Below are 16,722 nucleotides of genomic sequence, written 5' to 3'. Positions count from 1 at the left end.
TAGCGTTGTATACTCAAGTTTCTTAGAGAGACAAAATGAGTTATTAGATATTTTACTTAAAATGTTCGAAGGTAATTAAAAATAATAATTTTAAAATTTTAAAATAAACTATTAATAATATTAATATTTATATATATTTAGATACATGAATATTGTGTTATACATTTATATATTTTGTTTTAAGTATATTTTATTTTAAAAATTGAATTAAATATTTGAATATGATTATTTATATCTTAAGTCAATAAGTGTGAGTCCAAATTATCATAACAAATTATATATATAGATGAATTAAAGGATATGATACAAACATAATCTTATAGAAATGATTATTATACGACAAAAAATAACAAAACACGATAAAAAATATATTAATATATTAATTTTTACATAAATAAATTATTAAAATAAAGAATATAAAGATCTAATTTTTTAATTCAATACGTTTAATAAGGGATTGATCTTTCTCGTTATTTTTCAACACACAATTAAAAAATAAATTAACTTTCATTTGTTAATTTTTTTATCAGAATTACCGTGTTAGTAATTAGTAAATAAAAAATCAGTTAATAAAAATTTTTAGGTTCTATGATAATATATAAAATGAAATAATAGTTAAAGTATCATGTTAGATAACTATTTTATAATACATATAATTTTAAATTTTAAAAAATATATACATTATATTGAATATTTTATCAAAAATATTAATACCATGTTAACCATTTTAAAATACAAATACAATATTTAATATTTTATCAAATATATATATATATATATATATATAAAATATCATTTCAATATATATTTTAACAAATGATTTTCTTTAAGTAATTAATGGGTGTGATAGATAAAAGGGTAAATTACGAATTTAGTTATCTAACTATTACTTTAGTTCTATTTTGGTAACCTAACTATTTTTTAAATCATATCTAACTTTACATTTTAATCACCCTCCATTAAAAAAATTAATAGTTATATTGAAATGATATCTTTTAATATTTTTTATTTCCACATTATCCGTTCAATAATATTTTTTCCATAAACCTATTGGTTGAATAAAATTATTTAAAAATAGTTTATGTAAAAATAAATAATAATAAAATAAAATTATCATATCATTATAATCATTAAATTTTTAACGATAAAATATAATTTAGAAATTATTTTAAAAAAACAATTTGACGATCAAAATAAAATTAAAGTGATAGTTTAGTAACTAAATATGTAGTATATCCTAAATAAAATTAATATTAAAAACACTTTTTTTCTCTCATGGGAATTTATTTCTAGGTGGGATATTTTCCAAAAAGGAAAAAATAATTCTAGGTGGGATAAAACGCACATGTACATCCGCGTTTTGATAAGAGGACGAAATTGAGTTTTTACCTTGCGGAGGAAGAACAGTTGGCGTAAAGAAAATAAATCCATTTTATTCCTGATACGACCTCAGTTTGGGTCGTATCGAAGCCACAGAGAAATTTGGACGGGGGAGCGAAAGGAGTCGGCGCAAACAAATCAACGAATCGATGCGAGAAAATTCTCAATTTGTTTCTGATTTATTAGATTAGCAATCTTTAAGAACGAACCAATTTTTTTTTTTTTGCAATCGATTGGAATTGCGAAGCTTTGGGCTTGTCGACTAGTTCTAGTTCAAATACTTTTCTTTTTAAAATTCACAATTATTTCTGCGTATTGGTTTCCCATTTTTTTCGTGCTTTTTAGAATCTCAATAGTTTAGCTTACGAGTCGAACATGAATTGGATTTAATCAAATCAATGACTGAAATATTAGAACATTTTTGTTTTTAAAATTAGGGGGCGGAATTGGTCTGTCGAAGGAAGAACACATCGTGATTTTGATTTGTTTACATTTATGATGAGATTATAGCTGAGAGTTTTAAGGTAAATTTGATGGCGGAAGAGGAGGATAGGATCCTGTTGAGTAGTTTAGGCGTCACATCTGCAAATCCTGAGGATATCGAACGGGATATCTTAGCAAAGGTATTAAACTCTAATCTCTCTTTCAATTCAATTTTAAATTTCAACTTTGTTGATAATGCTGTTTGAGTGTGTAGATTTGACAGTGGTCAATTGTGTTGAATGACAGGCGGAAAACAATACTGGGGATGATAGTGAAGTAGGAGGGTGCACTGAGGAGGAACCTACTGATAAGTCGGAAGGCAATGACCCATCATTGACTGCCAACCAAGCAAAACTCTTGAATAAATTGAGGGCGGTGGAATTTGAAATAGATGCGGTTGCATCCACTGTTGAAGAGGGGAAAGATGTTGCAAGTGGTGATGATGGTGCAAAGGATGAGTTATTGGAGGAAGGGGATAGAGAGGATGATGAAAGTGCCACAAAGTTATCTTCGCGTGAAATGACCCTTCAGCGTGCGCTAGCTACTGATAGACTAAAGAGCCTCAAGCACACCAAGGCTCAACTTGAGAAACAATTGTCTGGGTTACACAAAGAAAATTCGTCTGAGGGCATAAAGCATGACAAGTTGTTAAAAGACTTGGTGAAGGAAAAGCCTAAGCTGAAGAGGATGTCTAAAGAAACCCATAAGCCTACCAAAAATCAAGGGAAGTGGAAGAAAACAGTTTCTTTTAATGATGATGCTGATTTTGATGCAGTGTTAGATGCTGCGTCTGCAGGATTAATGGAAACAGTAAGTTAATCATAGTTCCTAGTTGTATTACTTACTGGTTTGCTAGACACTTTGTGTTTAGGAAGAGGGAATTAGAATCTTTTATATCTGCAATCTGTGTTTGGAATTGTACTTGTTTAACACTTCCCCTCTGTTTAAAACTGGGGGGAGACTATATATTTTATAGAGAGGGAGAGAGGAATGCTGCTAATACAATGCTATTTCTGGCTTAGGAAAGGGATGAATTGGTGCGGAAGGGAATATTAACTCCTTTTCATAAGCTTGAGGGATTTGAGCGCCGTCTTCAACAGCCTGGTACATCTAATGAGTCTGTGCCATTTGAAGAAGACGAGAATGATGATCTTGTTTCCGCTAGTGTTGCTAGAGCTGCAAAGTCCATATCTGAGGCGGCACAAGTTCGCCCAGCGACGAAACTGCTTGATTCTGATGCTTTGCCAAAGCTTGATGATGCACCCACCTTTCCCTTTCAAAGGCTAAGAAAACCTTCAATTTTTCCTCAGGCGAAAGAGGTAGAGAAGAATAAAGGCTCAAAACGGAAAAAGAAGAGGCCGTTGCCTGACAAGAAATGGAGAAAGCGGATATCTCTTGAGGAACGGGATGTAGGAGAGGGAGGTATGCTCAGCTTAATTGTTTCTAAGTTATTAGACATTTCTTGACTACCATAACTTCTATTTAAAGAAGTTACCACTTTAACTATCTTCCCTTTCTAACAGGCAACAAATATAAGTGAACTCAATGTTTGTTCTTGATAGTTGTGAAACAATCGGTCATGATAAAATTCCGGTGTAACTGTTTTGTTTTTTGTTGAGCATGTTACTTTTGCATTTTCTGCTGAAAGTTGTTTTCTTCTGTATCAATTTCTTTCTTAAATTTTGTGCAGAAGATGTGAGGGATGACTTGACTTCCCATGATGAGGAGGAAAACCAAGAGGACTCAGAGGATATGGATAATAATGACCCTGCTTATGTGACACTTGAAGGTGGGCTAAAATCCCGGAAACCATTTTTGTAAACTTTTTGACTATCAAAAAGTAGGAGTGCAGTGGTTGTGGGAACTGCATTGTCAAAGAGCTGGTGGAATTATTGGGGATGAAATGGGTCTTGGCAAGACTGTCCAGGTCTTATCTTTTCTTGGAGCATTGCACTTCAGTAACATGTATGAACCAAGCATTGTTGTCTGCCCTGTAACACTCTTGCAACAATGGAGAAGGGAGGCATGTAGATGGTATTCAAAATTTCATGTTGAGATACTACATGATTCTGCTCAGGATCCTGCTTATAAGAAGAAGCAAGCCAAATATGATGGAGAAAGTGATGATGAAAGTGAAGGTTCAGTTGACAGCGACTACCAAGGGAACTTTTCTTCTAAAAGCAGAAAAAAATGGGATTCTTTGATAAACAGAGTTTTGCAGTCGAAATCTGGGTTGTTGATTACAACTTATGAGCAACTCCGACTGCTAGGGGACAAGTTGCTTGACATAGAATGGGGTTATGCAGTTTTGGATGAAGGACACCGTATCCGAAATCCAAATGCTGAAATCACTCTAGTTTGTAAACAGCTTCAGACAGTTCACCGTATAATAATGACTGGTGCACCAATTCAGAACAAGCTTAGTGAACTATGGTCATTATTTGATTTTGTTTTCCCTGGAAAGTTGGGTGTCTTGCCTGTATTTGAAGCAGAGTTTGCTGTCCCTATATCTGTTGGTGGATATGCCAATGCTTCACCATTACAAGTATCGACAGCCTACAGGTGCACACCAGTGCTGAAATCTTTAATTTTTATTTATAGACGATTTCTAAATTTTTAAATTGGATGTCATTCAGGTGTGCTGTTGTCCTCCGTGATTTGGTCATGCCTTATCTCCTCCGGCGCATGAAGGCTGACGTGAATGCTCATCTGCCTAAAAAGACAGAACATGTACTTTTCTGTAGCCTTACTGCCGAACAAAGATCCGTCTATAGAGCATTTCTTGCTAGCTCAGACGTGGAACAGATACTGGATGGGAGTAGAAATTCTCTTTACGGAATTGATGTGATGCGTAAGATCTGCAACCATCCTGATCTGCTTGAGAGAGAACATTCCTGCAATAATCCAGATTATGGAAATCCTGAACGAAGTGGAAAAATGAAAGTAGTTGCCCAAGTGCTCCAGGTTTGGAAGGATCAGGGCCATCGTGTTCTTTTGTTTTCTCAAACAATGCAAATGCTTGACATTCTTGAAAATTTCTTGACCACTAGTGGTTATTGCTATCGAAGAATGGATGGACAGACTCCTGTGAAACAGAGAATGGCCTTGATAGATGAATTTAACAACTCTGATGATATATTTATTTTCATTTTGACCACAAAAGTTGGTGGTTTAGGAACAAATTTAACTGGTGCGGACAGGGTGATCATATTTGACCCTGATTGGAACCCTTCGACAGACATGCAGGTATCTTTGGACTGCTTTTAAATTGACATAGTGTTTAACATGCCTAAAGCACCATAGTTCAGATGAAGTTATTCAAAAAGAAGAAAAAAAGGTGGTGGTTCTGGCTACCTTGTGATTGATATTTCTATTAGAATGTTTTCACTTTCCATAACTGTTTTGTTGATGACTGTCATTGCTAACAGGCCAGGGAGCGTGCTTGGCGTATTGGCCAGAAAAGAGACGTAAATGTATATAGATTGATTACTCGTGGAACAATTGAAGAGAAGGTGTACCATCGGCAGATTTACAAACATTTTCTTACCAATAAGATATTGAAGAACCCCCAGCAGAGAAGGTTCTTTAAAGCTCGAGATATGAAGGATCTTTTCACCCTGAATGATGATGGAGAAAGTGGGTCAACCGAAACATCTAATATTTTTGGCCAGTTGTCTGAAGATGTAAATATTGTAGGTATGCAGGAACATAAGCAGCATAAGCAGGAACATTTGAAAGCAGCTGTTTCTCGTGATGCTCATACCGCCAGTAGAAAAGGAAATTGTTCAAATAGTGGTCATTCAAAGAGAGAAGGAAAAGAAAAAGATGATCATAGTGATGGCGAAGTAGATGAAGAAAAAAATATTCTGAGGAGCCTTTTTGATGCCCAAGGAATACATGTAAGATTTTGTTTCTCTATCTATACTAATGATTTCCTTCATTTAATGGCAGTTTCACATTTCAATTGAAATTTCTAGTTAAATTCATCTAAGAAGATGTAATCTATTCTTGAAATATTTTACCACCAAAAATAAATGAATTTTGCCTTTCTTCTTATGCGCTTTTGGAGTTCTAATCCTTTTTTCTTCCAATATCTTCTTTTCTCTAGAGTGCTGTGAACCATGATGCTATAATGAATGCCCATGATGAGGAGAAGATGAGGCTCGAGGAACAGGCTTCACAGGTGGCACAAAGAGCTGCAGAAGCACTACTCAAATCACGAATGCTTCGAAGCCATGATGGTATTTCGGTTCCTACTTGGACTGGGAAATCGGGAGCCGCTGGTGCACCATCAGCAGTACGAAAGAAATTTGGCTCAACTTTGAACTCTCAGTTAGTAAAATCCACAAGTGAGGCATCTAGCAGTGGCATAGCTGCTGGGGCTGCTGCTGGCAAGGCGTTATCTTCAGCAGAATTGCTAGCTAAAATCCGTGGAAACCAAGAACAAGCCGTTGGTGCTGGGCTTGAACATCAGTCTGGCTGGGCTTCAAGTTCATCCAACTCCAGAAGACCTGCCGTTAATGGGACTTCTAGTTCTAGGTCATCTTCTAATGTATCCGATGTGCAGCCTGAAGTACTAATACGTCAGATATGTACATTTATACAACAAAGAGGTGACAGCACAGACTCAGCCAGCATCGTGGATCACTTCAAGGATCGAATACCCTCAAACAATCTGCCTCTGTTCAAGAATCTATTGAAGGAAATTGCTAAACTAGAAAAGGATCCAAATGGATCACGTTGGGTTCTAAAGCCAGAGTATCGGAAGCAGTAATTTGTTTATCTGGAGACTCATTGCTCCGACAGCGCTCATATTCTACTTCTTTTTAACCAGTCAATGGTCCGGAGTATCCTCCGCAAGTAGTTTGAATATTCATGTTTGGCATTGTGGCCAGTTCTGTTATGGCAGAAGTGCATGTAGTCTCTGAGGTTTTTTGTTCTGCCTTTTGGCTGATACAAGACCCATAGAACTGTAGCTCCTTAGTTCCTTTTCTTCGTTCCATTTTTTTCAAGTATTTGTGCTTGATTCATATCTGATCGTACATAAAAATTTTAGAAAAGGAACTGAACAAATGTTGAGGACAAATATTTTTAGAGAAAATCGCCTCAGTGACCAAAAATGTCTTATAATATACGATTTTAACCAATTTTTTTTGGATTTGCCAAAATGACCAACAAAATCACAACGCGAAATAAAAATCGCAACGCGATCCCCAGAATCGCAAATCAGTTTCCAAAATCGCAACGCGATTCTTGAAAATCGCAATGCGATAGTACAAATTCGCATTGCGATTTTCCAAAATCGCAACGCGAATATGAAAATCGCAACGCGAACACATAAATCGCAACGCGTATCCGTAAATCGCAACGTGTATCCGTAAATCGCAACGCGTATGGGTAAATCGCAATGCGTATCCGTATATCGCAACGCGTATCCGTAAATCGCAACGATAATCCGTAAATCGCAACGAGAATCTGTAAATCGCAACGATAATCCGTAAATCGTAACGAGAATCTGTAAATCACAACACTGAAATTTTGGGTATATAACACTGAAATCATAAACTAAATCCCTAAATCGCAACTCATTCCATCTCCATCTATCACTCTCTCCGGCGACATCCGTTCCTATATCCAACGACATCCTTCCCAATCCGGCAACAGGTTTTAGTTTCGCAGCTCGTCTGTTTAGTAAATTAATTTACAACCATGAAATCATCTAATGTTGATCATGTTTGGATAGATTTGTGTTTTGGAGGGTCATGGGATAATGTTCATGGTGTTTTACAATATATGCCTTTACCCATGAATCTTCAACTAAAATTGTCTTTACAAAAGTTAACTTATGAAACTCTAATGCTATGTGTTTCAAATAAATTGAATTTAGAGCCCCTAAGTGGATTTAGGCTATCTTATCAGAGAAATGGTAAAGTTTATTTGTTAACCGACAATGAAGATGTTGAACGATTCATTGCTTACATTAGTGTTTCACAAGATGATGTTACATTGTATGTTGTTGAACCTAGAAGTAGTATTGTTGGGTCAGTAGCGGGTAGTAATCAACTAAGTTTTTCTCAAAACCCACAACCTTCTCTAATCCAAATCCCAATCAACTTTCAGCACCAAATTCCGGTTTTCGTATTGACCAGTTAGACGATGATGAGCCAACAGAAAAAATTGTGAGTACTAGTCAGTATTCGAAATTTGGTCTTGGTCAATATCCGGACTTTGATATTGGTCAATACACGGATTTTGATGATGTTTCAGAAGAAGAAACAGACCATGCGTGTAATGATATTGATATTGGTCAATACCCGAATTTTGATGATGAAACAGTCGTTGCCGAAGAATGTATTGTTGATGATAATGAGGAGGAAGTTACGACTGTGAATGAACATGTTGAACATCCATTCTGTAATTCATATAATCCTGAAGAAGAAAAAGAAGAAGAAAAAGTCCCCGAAGAAAAGAAAATGCCACGGGCGTATAACTGGAATATGCCAGAATTACTTCAGATACCGGAAGAAGAGTTGATAAAGAAAGCAGTTGATTGTTACACAAAAGTTATTCGTATCAAGAAAGATGATTGTTTTGATACAAAGGAAGACTTGAAGATAGCTTTGTATACGAAATGTGTGGAAGATGGCTATCAACTAAAAGTTAACAAATCAAGCAAAGATCGTTTCGAAACAAGGTGTATGATTGACAAAAACTGTACGTGGCGTATGATTGCAAAGAGAATAAAAGATTGCAAAATGTTTCAAGTTAGGACTTTTATTGATAAACATACATGTTCAAGAACCCAAGTTTTTCCTCACCATAGACAGGCAAACAAAAAGGTGTTGGGTGGTTTTCTGGCTGAGTTAATGTTTTTGAATGGCAGGGTATATCGGGGACATGAAATTATGACTGACATGAATGCTCGGTTCAAGATTAGTATATCATATTCTCAAGCTTGGAGAGCCAAATGTTATGCCTTGGAATTGTTGAGGGGGTCGCCAGAAGCATCGTTTGCCCAACTGCCGGCTTATTGTCACAATTTAAAGCTGAAAATCCTGGGTCGGTAACTCATATCAAAACAGATAGAGATGGACGCTTTGAGTTGCTGTTTATCGCCATTGGTGCTACGGTTAGTAAATCAATATAATTTTGTTGACTCATTTTTGCTAGTTACATGCATTTCACATTTAAATGATTATATTTCTTGTGTATATTATTTTGTAGATTCGTTCGTTTATTACTTGCATGCGCCCAGTTATTATAGTTGACGGAGCACATTTGAAAGGTCGATACCTTGGAGTAAACTTATTAGCAGTAGCCATGGATGCTAACAATGGGATATTGCCAATAGCTTACGGGGTTGGCAAATCTGAAACCTCTGATTCATGGACATGGTTTATGGGGCATCTTAGGGATTGCATAGGTCCTATTAGCAATCTGACAATCATATCCGATAGGGCAAACTCAATTGACAACGCTGTTAGAAGGTGTTTCCCAGATGCTTTTCATGGACTTTGTGGTGTTCATTTGTATAGAAATCTAAAATCAAGGTCTGCTGGTATAAAAAAGCACAAATGGACATACTGGAAGGCTGTAAAAGCTTATCGGGAAGTGGATTTCAATAAGCATATAAATTGTTTAAGACGTGTTTGCCTCAGTGTGCTCAAACAGTAGAAGATGTCGGGTTTGAAAGATGGTCAAGAGTACATCAACTTGGAGCAAGATATGGTTTCATGACGTCTAATAGTGCAGAATCAATCAACGCTCTAAGTCGTCATTCCCGGAAATTACCCATTACTATGTTAATGGAGTTTTTTCGAGCCTCTATTCAACAGTGGTACTACAAGAAAAGAAACCATGCAGGTATTATTTCTTTGAATTCGTAACTTATCATATTTATATATTTTACTAAGTATTGTTTATTTAAATTTACAGGAACATTGGAACATCGTGTTACACCATGGACTGAAAAAAAGATAACGAAACGTGTTGTGAAGTCAACGTCATGGAGAGTTGAACCATGTTCAAACACTTTGTTTCAAGTACTGGATAATAACTTAAATGGGCTAGTCGATCTAAATGCAAAGACGTGTAGTTGTATGAAATGGCAAACATCTGGTTATCCGTGTGGCCATGTTATAAAAGTTGCTCTTCATTTAAACCAAGATGATTCAAGCGCATACGCTATGGATTGCTACACTACAGAAGTTTATCGACAGACTTATGCCGAGATTGTCTACCCTATTCCACATCCTTCTGAGTGGGACATACCAGATGACTTACAAACAGTTTTGCCACCAGCCATGGACAGAAGGCTACCTGGCCGACCAAAAAGTCACGATCGTATACCGTCTAAGGGTGAAGAGAAGAAGAGATCGACATGTAGTCGGTGCAAGGAAAGTGGTCATACAAGGTTGACATGTGGATCACCAGTGCCATCAAAATCATCTTTTCCTCTACCAAAATATGGATCCTCATCAAAATCCAAAGCTCATATGGTGTCAAGCAAAAGGCAATCATCTTTAAAATCCCAATCACAATTGGCTTCACCTTTTGGGACTGTTAACTTAGGTGATTTTTAAATGCAAACGTTGTATTATGTGGATTTTATGTGTGAACTTTTAACATTTTCAGTTGAATTAATGACTCAGGCCAACCATTTTGACTTAACCAACTCTTGTTATTCAGTTGTTATCACTATTAGGCATGCATTTGACTATCGCAACACGGAAATTACAATCGCAACGAGAGAATCGCAATGCGAAATGAAAATCCCAACATGAAAATCGCAATGCGGAAATGAAAATCGCAACGAGAGAATCGCAATGCGAAATGAAAATCGCAATGCGAAATGAAAATCGCAACGAGAGAATCGCAATGCGAAATTAAAATCGCATTGCGATTCTCTCGTTGCGATTTTCATTTCCGCATTGCGATTTTCATTTCCGCATTGCGATTTTCATTTCGCATTGCGATTCTCTCGTTGCGATTTTCATTTCGCATTGCGATTTTCATTTCGCATTGCGATAGTCATTTTGCCTTCAACATAATGCAGATTGAAATCAACAAAATCAACCATTACATTTCAATCAATTAAACAAGCACAAATAAGAATTATGTTCGCATCAATTACACAAATCAACTTTTACAAATCATCTTTTACAAATCAATTAAACAATCAAAAAATAAGCAATAATTCTTATTTCCGATCATCTACTATTGAATCAACTTTTACAAATCAATTAAACAATCAAAAAACAATCAATTAAACTATTGAATCAACTTTTGCAGCCATACATCATTTTCACGCAGTTCACTTCTGAGATTAACCTGCAGAAACCAAAAATTTGCTCAAACAACACTTTCTACACATCTAAAACCTACAAACAGCAAATTATTGAATTCTAGGTACTTAACCAAACATTTTCAAACCAAAAGTATATAAACTTACCAATTGTTTATGGACATTTTTATAACGCGGATGCAGGTAGGCATCGTCTCGTATATATCGATTTAGCCATATAATGCCGAAACCACAAGCCTACTGCAGCTCTATCTCTATCGGTGGGAGGTAGATACTTGATGCTTTCCGTCGTCAAACGCTCCAACGCCAAGCATACGAGAGGACCACAATCTCCTCTGGCTCCGCTCGTTTATTGTGGCGCGGTCTCGTCTCTAATAACTGTAATATTGAGCTTCTTTGGCTTCTTGTTTCCAGAACGAGTCCAATAATTGATCGCATCCAAGAATTTAGCCAAATGAGAGCTCCATCCCTTAATAACATCTCTTAAATCAGCCAATGATATGTAATTTATCATGCTGTCATACACTATTGTCTTAAGGGATGGGAGCTGAAGCTCGACGAGAATCCAATGTTTACGTTCCAAAACAGGGATAAACACCTGCAATCATAAGTAATAATTCATTCATTTGCGCACTTATTTCATAAAACCTTTAAACTCAATCTAAAATAAATACTAACCTTATCGACCTCCCACCATGCAGGATAAAGTTTAGCTTGTCCATTGCCCAAATCAAATGATTCATCTCGTGCATTCTTCAAGTGAACGGCGTTAAAAAACGTCGGCATAATTGTATATCGTATATTTTTATTTTTCTTAAGTTTTCTTATTATTAGAAGACGTGTCACCCACGCATCGATATGCTGTTTTACAAAAAAAGACATATATTAGTGACTTACATAAATTTTAAAAAAAATTAATCAAATTGAAATATAAGAAAAATATAAGACTTACCCCCCCCCCATCGAAATAGCCATTGTCTTCGACCCCTAATAATACGTCCCACCAAGACCGATCAAGCAACAAATTGATATCATCGGTGAGCTTGCATATGTCAGTGAAACACCCCTGGCTCCGCTCATGTAGATAAAAATCAACAGCGGTCTTAGCCCAAAGGGTGTTATCCAGAATTGTGTCCGGTAGTTGTTCCCTCTCCTCTTCAGATACCGGTATGGTACTGGCCGGTAACTCATACGAGAGCCAACTTGAATCCATCATGTCCGGCACGTCAGAGGGTTTCTCAAGAAGCCTACATATGACGCCATGTGAATCGGGCTCTTGAATGGTGGGAGGGACCTCTTCAATGATGACAGTGGCCTCTTGAACGGTGGGAGGGGACTCTCGAGGAATGATAGGGGGGCCTCTTCAATGATAGGAGTGGACTCTTGAGGGATGACAGGCGAGTCGGGCTTCTTCTTGCGGTGTCTTCGCACTATTGGGGTGTACGGAGACTTAATAGCACGTGCACGCTGTCTGATGCGTGAACTCCGTCGTGCAAGCATAACCCGACGTAAAGCATCCACTCTATCGGGCCGCTAAATAATTAAATACAAAAATCAGTAAATAAACAAACATGATATTTAAACAGTGAAAACAAAGACAAATATGTTTCAAACTTGCATTGTATTCACCCAAGTCATTATTCTATCATAGTTCACAAAATGCATCAGATAACAAAGAAAAATATGTTTCAAACTAATACCCTGAAGTTAGTATTTGTCTTTGTTTTGTCTATTGGTTGAAGTAATGCAATCCATTCAAGTTTCAATTTGCAGAAGAAGAAATAGTTTACTTTCGCAACACGAAACTTAAAATCACAACGCGAAATGATAATCGCAACGAGAAACCAAAATCGCAACGCGAAACCAAAATCGCAACGACAGAATCGCAATGCGAAATGAAAATCGCAACGAAAGAATCGCAACGCGAAATGAAAATCGCAATGCGATTTTGGTTTCGCGTTGCGATCTTGTCGTTGCGATTTTGGTTTCGCGTTGCGATTCTGTCGTTGCGATTTTCATTTCGCGTTGCGATTTTGGTTTCGCGTTGCGATTTTAAGTTTCGTGTTGCGAAAGTAAACTATTTCTTCTTCTGCAAATTGAAACTTGAATGGATTGCATTACTTCAACCAAAAGACAAAACAAAGACAAATACTATTTCACAGTGTTAAAGAATACACAGTTTAGCAGAATTGGCAGCAACCGAACAAATTTACTTTCAACCAAAAGACAAAACAAAGACAAATACTATTTCACAGTGTTAAAGAATACACAGTTTAGCAGAATTGGCAGCAACCGAACAAATTTACTTTCAACCAAAAGACAAAACAAAGACAAATACTATTTCACAGTGTTAAAGAATACACAGTTTAGCAGAATTGGCAGCAACCGAACAAATTTACTTTCAACCAAAAGACAAAACAAAGACAAATACTATTTCACAGTGTTAAAGAATACACAGTTTAGCAGAATTGGCAGCAACCGAATAAATTTACTAAGCAATCTAAGTGAAATGGCTAATCTAAGTGAAATTACGAGTAAATTTATCATTAAGTTAAATATGGAAAATCTTAAACTTACCTCGTTGCGTAGAGTATGAACCTCATTCTGCAACGATACTATCATCTCACGTAGAGCGGCAACCTCACCACGTAAAGTTGACACCTCCACACGCCATGCACCATCATTATCGCGTAGAGTACCGATCTCCTCACGCATGGCATTGACCTCATCACGTAACTCCCTTGACTCATCCCGTGGAGGTGGAGAACAGGGAGATAGGAGTCGTGGCATCTTTGCCGGTCGCCTATCATGAGGTGATGGTGGAGAAGAGGCTCGATGATGTGACGGGATAGGTGATGGCTCTCGTTCTAGAGGTGTATAGTCGGGTCGATCGGGTGATGGCTCTAGGTGAGGTGATGGCTCTCGAATTGGAGGAAGTGGAAGCTGCTCATCATCCGTGCCATCAAAAAAACTCTGACTAGCTTGCCACCAATCAGTGGCAAGCTCTTCCTCCGTGGGTGTCAGTCTTTGTAATGGAATGTTGGCCTCCTAAAATATAAAAACTCAAACAAAGTTAAACGTCTACTATTAATAACTTGTTTATATATTATATGAAAGTATTTGTGTTAACTTACATTATTTATTGTCGCATATGGTATTAAGTCTTCCCAATCCAACAGAGTTTTCCTCTTCCAGGAAATAGCCCTGGGAATATCATTTGACGTTTTTATTGCATATGTACGCATGCTGGGGAAAGCCTCGAATATCCAAATCTACAAACAATATAATAACAAAATTAGTAATTGTTAAATAATTAATTATAATTTTAGAAACATTATATAGAAATTCTTACCTTAAAGGCCCAAACAAAGCCTGACAAAGTGTATTTCGACCCATCGCCACGCAAACTTTTGCGGTCATCAAAGGCAGTAGACAATTTAGTCCAGGTAGCTTTCCATATATACGAACCCCACGAAAACAGATTCCATGCATTCAGGTCCTCTACCAATATTATTAGCTCCCGAGGAATAGGTTGTCTGGCCTCTCTGCCTAAAAAGCCGGCATACACAAGTAGTAGAAGGCATACTCGGACAACATCGACGTCATCCATCCGAGTGAAACCAGCTTTCTTATTAAACAATTTCTTCAGGTCGTCGACGTGTAGGTTCGGCTTCTCCATTGACTCATCCGGAAAAACCCGGGATAACCATGATGGGCGGGCGATATGACGAGTGTACCGGCCTACATCATCGTGTCCGAATCGTAGACCAGTGATTAAGCAGAACTCCTTCCGCCCAAAACAAGTATACGCTGGTGGAAAATGAAACCATATCTCTTCCTCACCACGTTGTATACTGTCGGGTAGATTTGATGTCATGGTCTGAAGCCACAAATGGGTCAAATTAGCATCTCCACCCGGATGCTGTACTCTCAGCCATGGCCCGAAGCAGGTTTCCTCAAACAATTGTCTTTGAGCAGGTGAAAGCTTCGAAGCAATTGTAGTGGCTAGGCTAACTTTATTCCTTAATGTCAATGAAGCCGAAAAAAATTTCTACAAAAACAATAAACATACCAAGTTAGATATACCAAAAACTACACTGTGAAGATATACCAAAAACAATAAACATAAAAAGTAGTAGTTTATTCTTGAAACTAAAATTTGCAACACTGTTTTGTCTTTTGGTTGAAATGAAAATCGCAACGAGAGAATGACTGTCGCAACGAGAGAAATGAAAATCGCAACGAGAGAATCGCAACGCGAAATGAAAATCGCAACGAGAGAATCGCAACGCGAAATGAAAATCGCAACGAGAGAATCGCAACGCGAAATGAAAATCGCAACGAGAGAATCGCAACGCGAAATGAAAATCGCAATGCGATTTTGGTTTCGCGTTGTGATTCTCTCGTTGCGATTTTCATTTCTCTCGTTGCGACAGTCATTCTCTCGTTGCGATTTTCATTTATCTCGTTGCGACTCTTCTGCAAATTGAAACTTGAATGGATTGCATTACTTCAACCAAAAGACAGAACAAAGACAAAGACAAATACTAACTTGAAAATCGCAACGAGAGAATAGCAACGCGAAATGAAAATCGCAACGACAGAATCGTAACGCGAAATGAAATCTAAGTGAAATGGTTAATCTATTATTGAAATGACCAGTAAACTTATCATCAGTTTCAATATGAAAAACCTACAATAATGCAAACATTTCAAAATAAAAATAATTAAAAAAACTAACCCTCGGAGGTTGATTTTCCATTTCTGAATATTGTGAGGGATTTCTGACCGTGAATGGTTGTGAGGGATTTCGCCGGAGATGGGGACGGAAATCTTCGGAGATGGGGACGGATTTCTTCGCCGTAGAGAGTGAGAGATGGAGATGGGACTGAGTTGTGATTTTAGGTTTTAGGTTATGAGTTGCGATTACGGGATTTTGTCTTAATATTCGTTTTTGTAATTTGAAAATAAAATACGCGTAGCGATTATAATGGCGCTTTAAATATCGCGTTGCGATTTACGGATACGCGTTGTGATTTTATGTATTATCGTTGCGATTTACGGATACGCGTTGCGATATACAGATACGCATTGCGATTTACCCATACGCGTTGCGATTTACGGATACACGTTGCGATTTACGGATACGCGTTGCGATTTATGTGTTCGCGTTGCGATTTTCATATTCGCGTTGCGATTTTGGAAAATCGCAATGCGAATTTGTACTATCGCATTGCGATTTTCAAGAATCGCGTTGCGATTTTGGAAACTGATTTGCGATTCTGGGGATCGCGTTGCGATTTTTATTTCGCGTTGCGATTTTGTTGGTCATTTTGGCAAATTCAAAAAAAGTTGGTTAAAATCGTATATTATAAGACATTTTTGGTCACTGAGGCGATTTTCTCATATTTTTATCCTTACGTATACAAGTTAATTGATATTGTCAAAAGTTTTTTTTTATTATGATTTTTCTTTCTATTATTTATTTGTTATCATTTGAGGTATTGGCCATAGATTAAACAAGTAAACAAATTGAAGTTTTTGTTATTTAGTAA

At 37.0% G+C, this 16,722-nt stretch overlaps 1 protein-coding gene across 1 annotated transcript; it reads left to right on the top strand.

Annotated features, from left to right (window-relative positions):
• Positions 1–1,554: 1,554 nt before the first annotated feature.
• Positions 1,555–6,835, top strand: LOC120153587 (protein CHROMATIN REMODELING 8-like). The gene is given in 8 exon segments (XM_039165502.1): positions 1,555–2,003; positions 2,110–2,673; positions 2,886–3,285; positions 3,554–3,662; positions 3,664–4,425; positions 4,500–5,109; positions 5,292–5,762; positions 5,972–6,835. Coding segments are annotated over 8 exon segments (3,672 nt in total). The 5' UTR covers positions 1,555–1,913; the 3' UTR covers positions 6,638–6,835.
• The last annotated feature ends 9,887 nt before the right edge of the window (positions 6,836–16,722 follow it).

This window comes from Hibiscus syriacus, unplaced genomic scaffold (genome assembly GCF_006381635.1).
Source record: "Hibiscus syriacus cultivar Baekdansim isolate YM2019G1 unplaced genomic scaffold, ASM638163v2 tig00111101_pilon, whole genome shotgun sequence".
Lineage (NCBI taxonomy): Eukaryota > Viridiplantae > Streptophyta > Magnoliopsida > Malvales > Malvaceae > Hibiscus > Hibiscus syriacus.
This window is presented reverse-complemented; position numbering and strand designations above follow the sequence as displayed.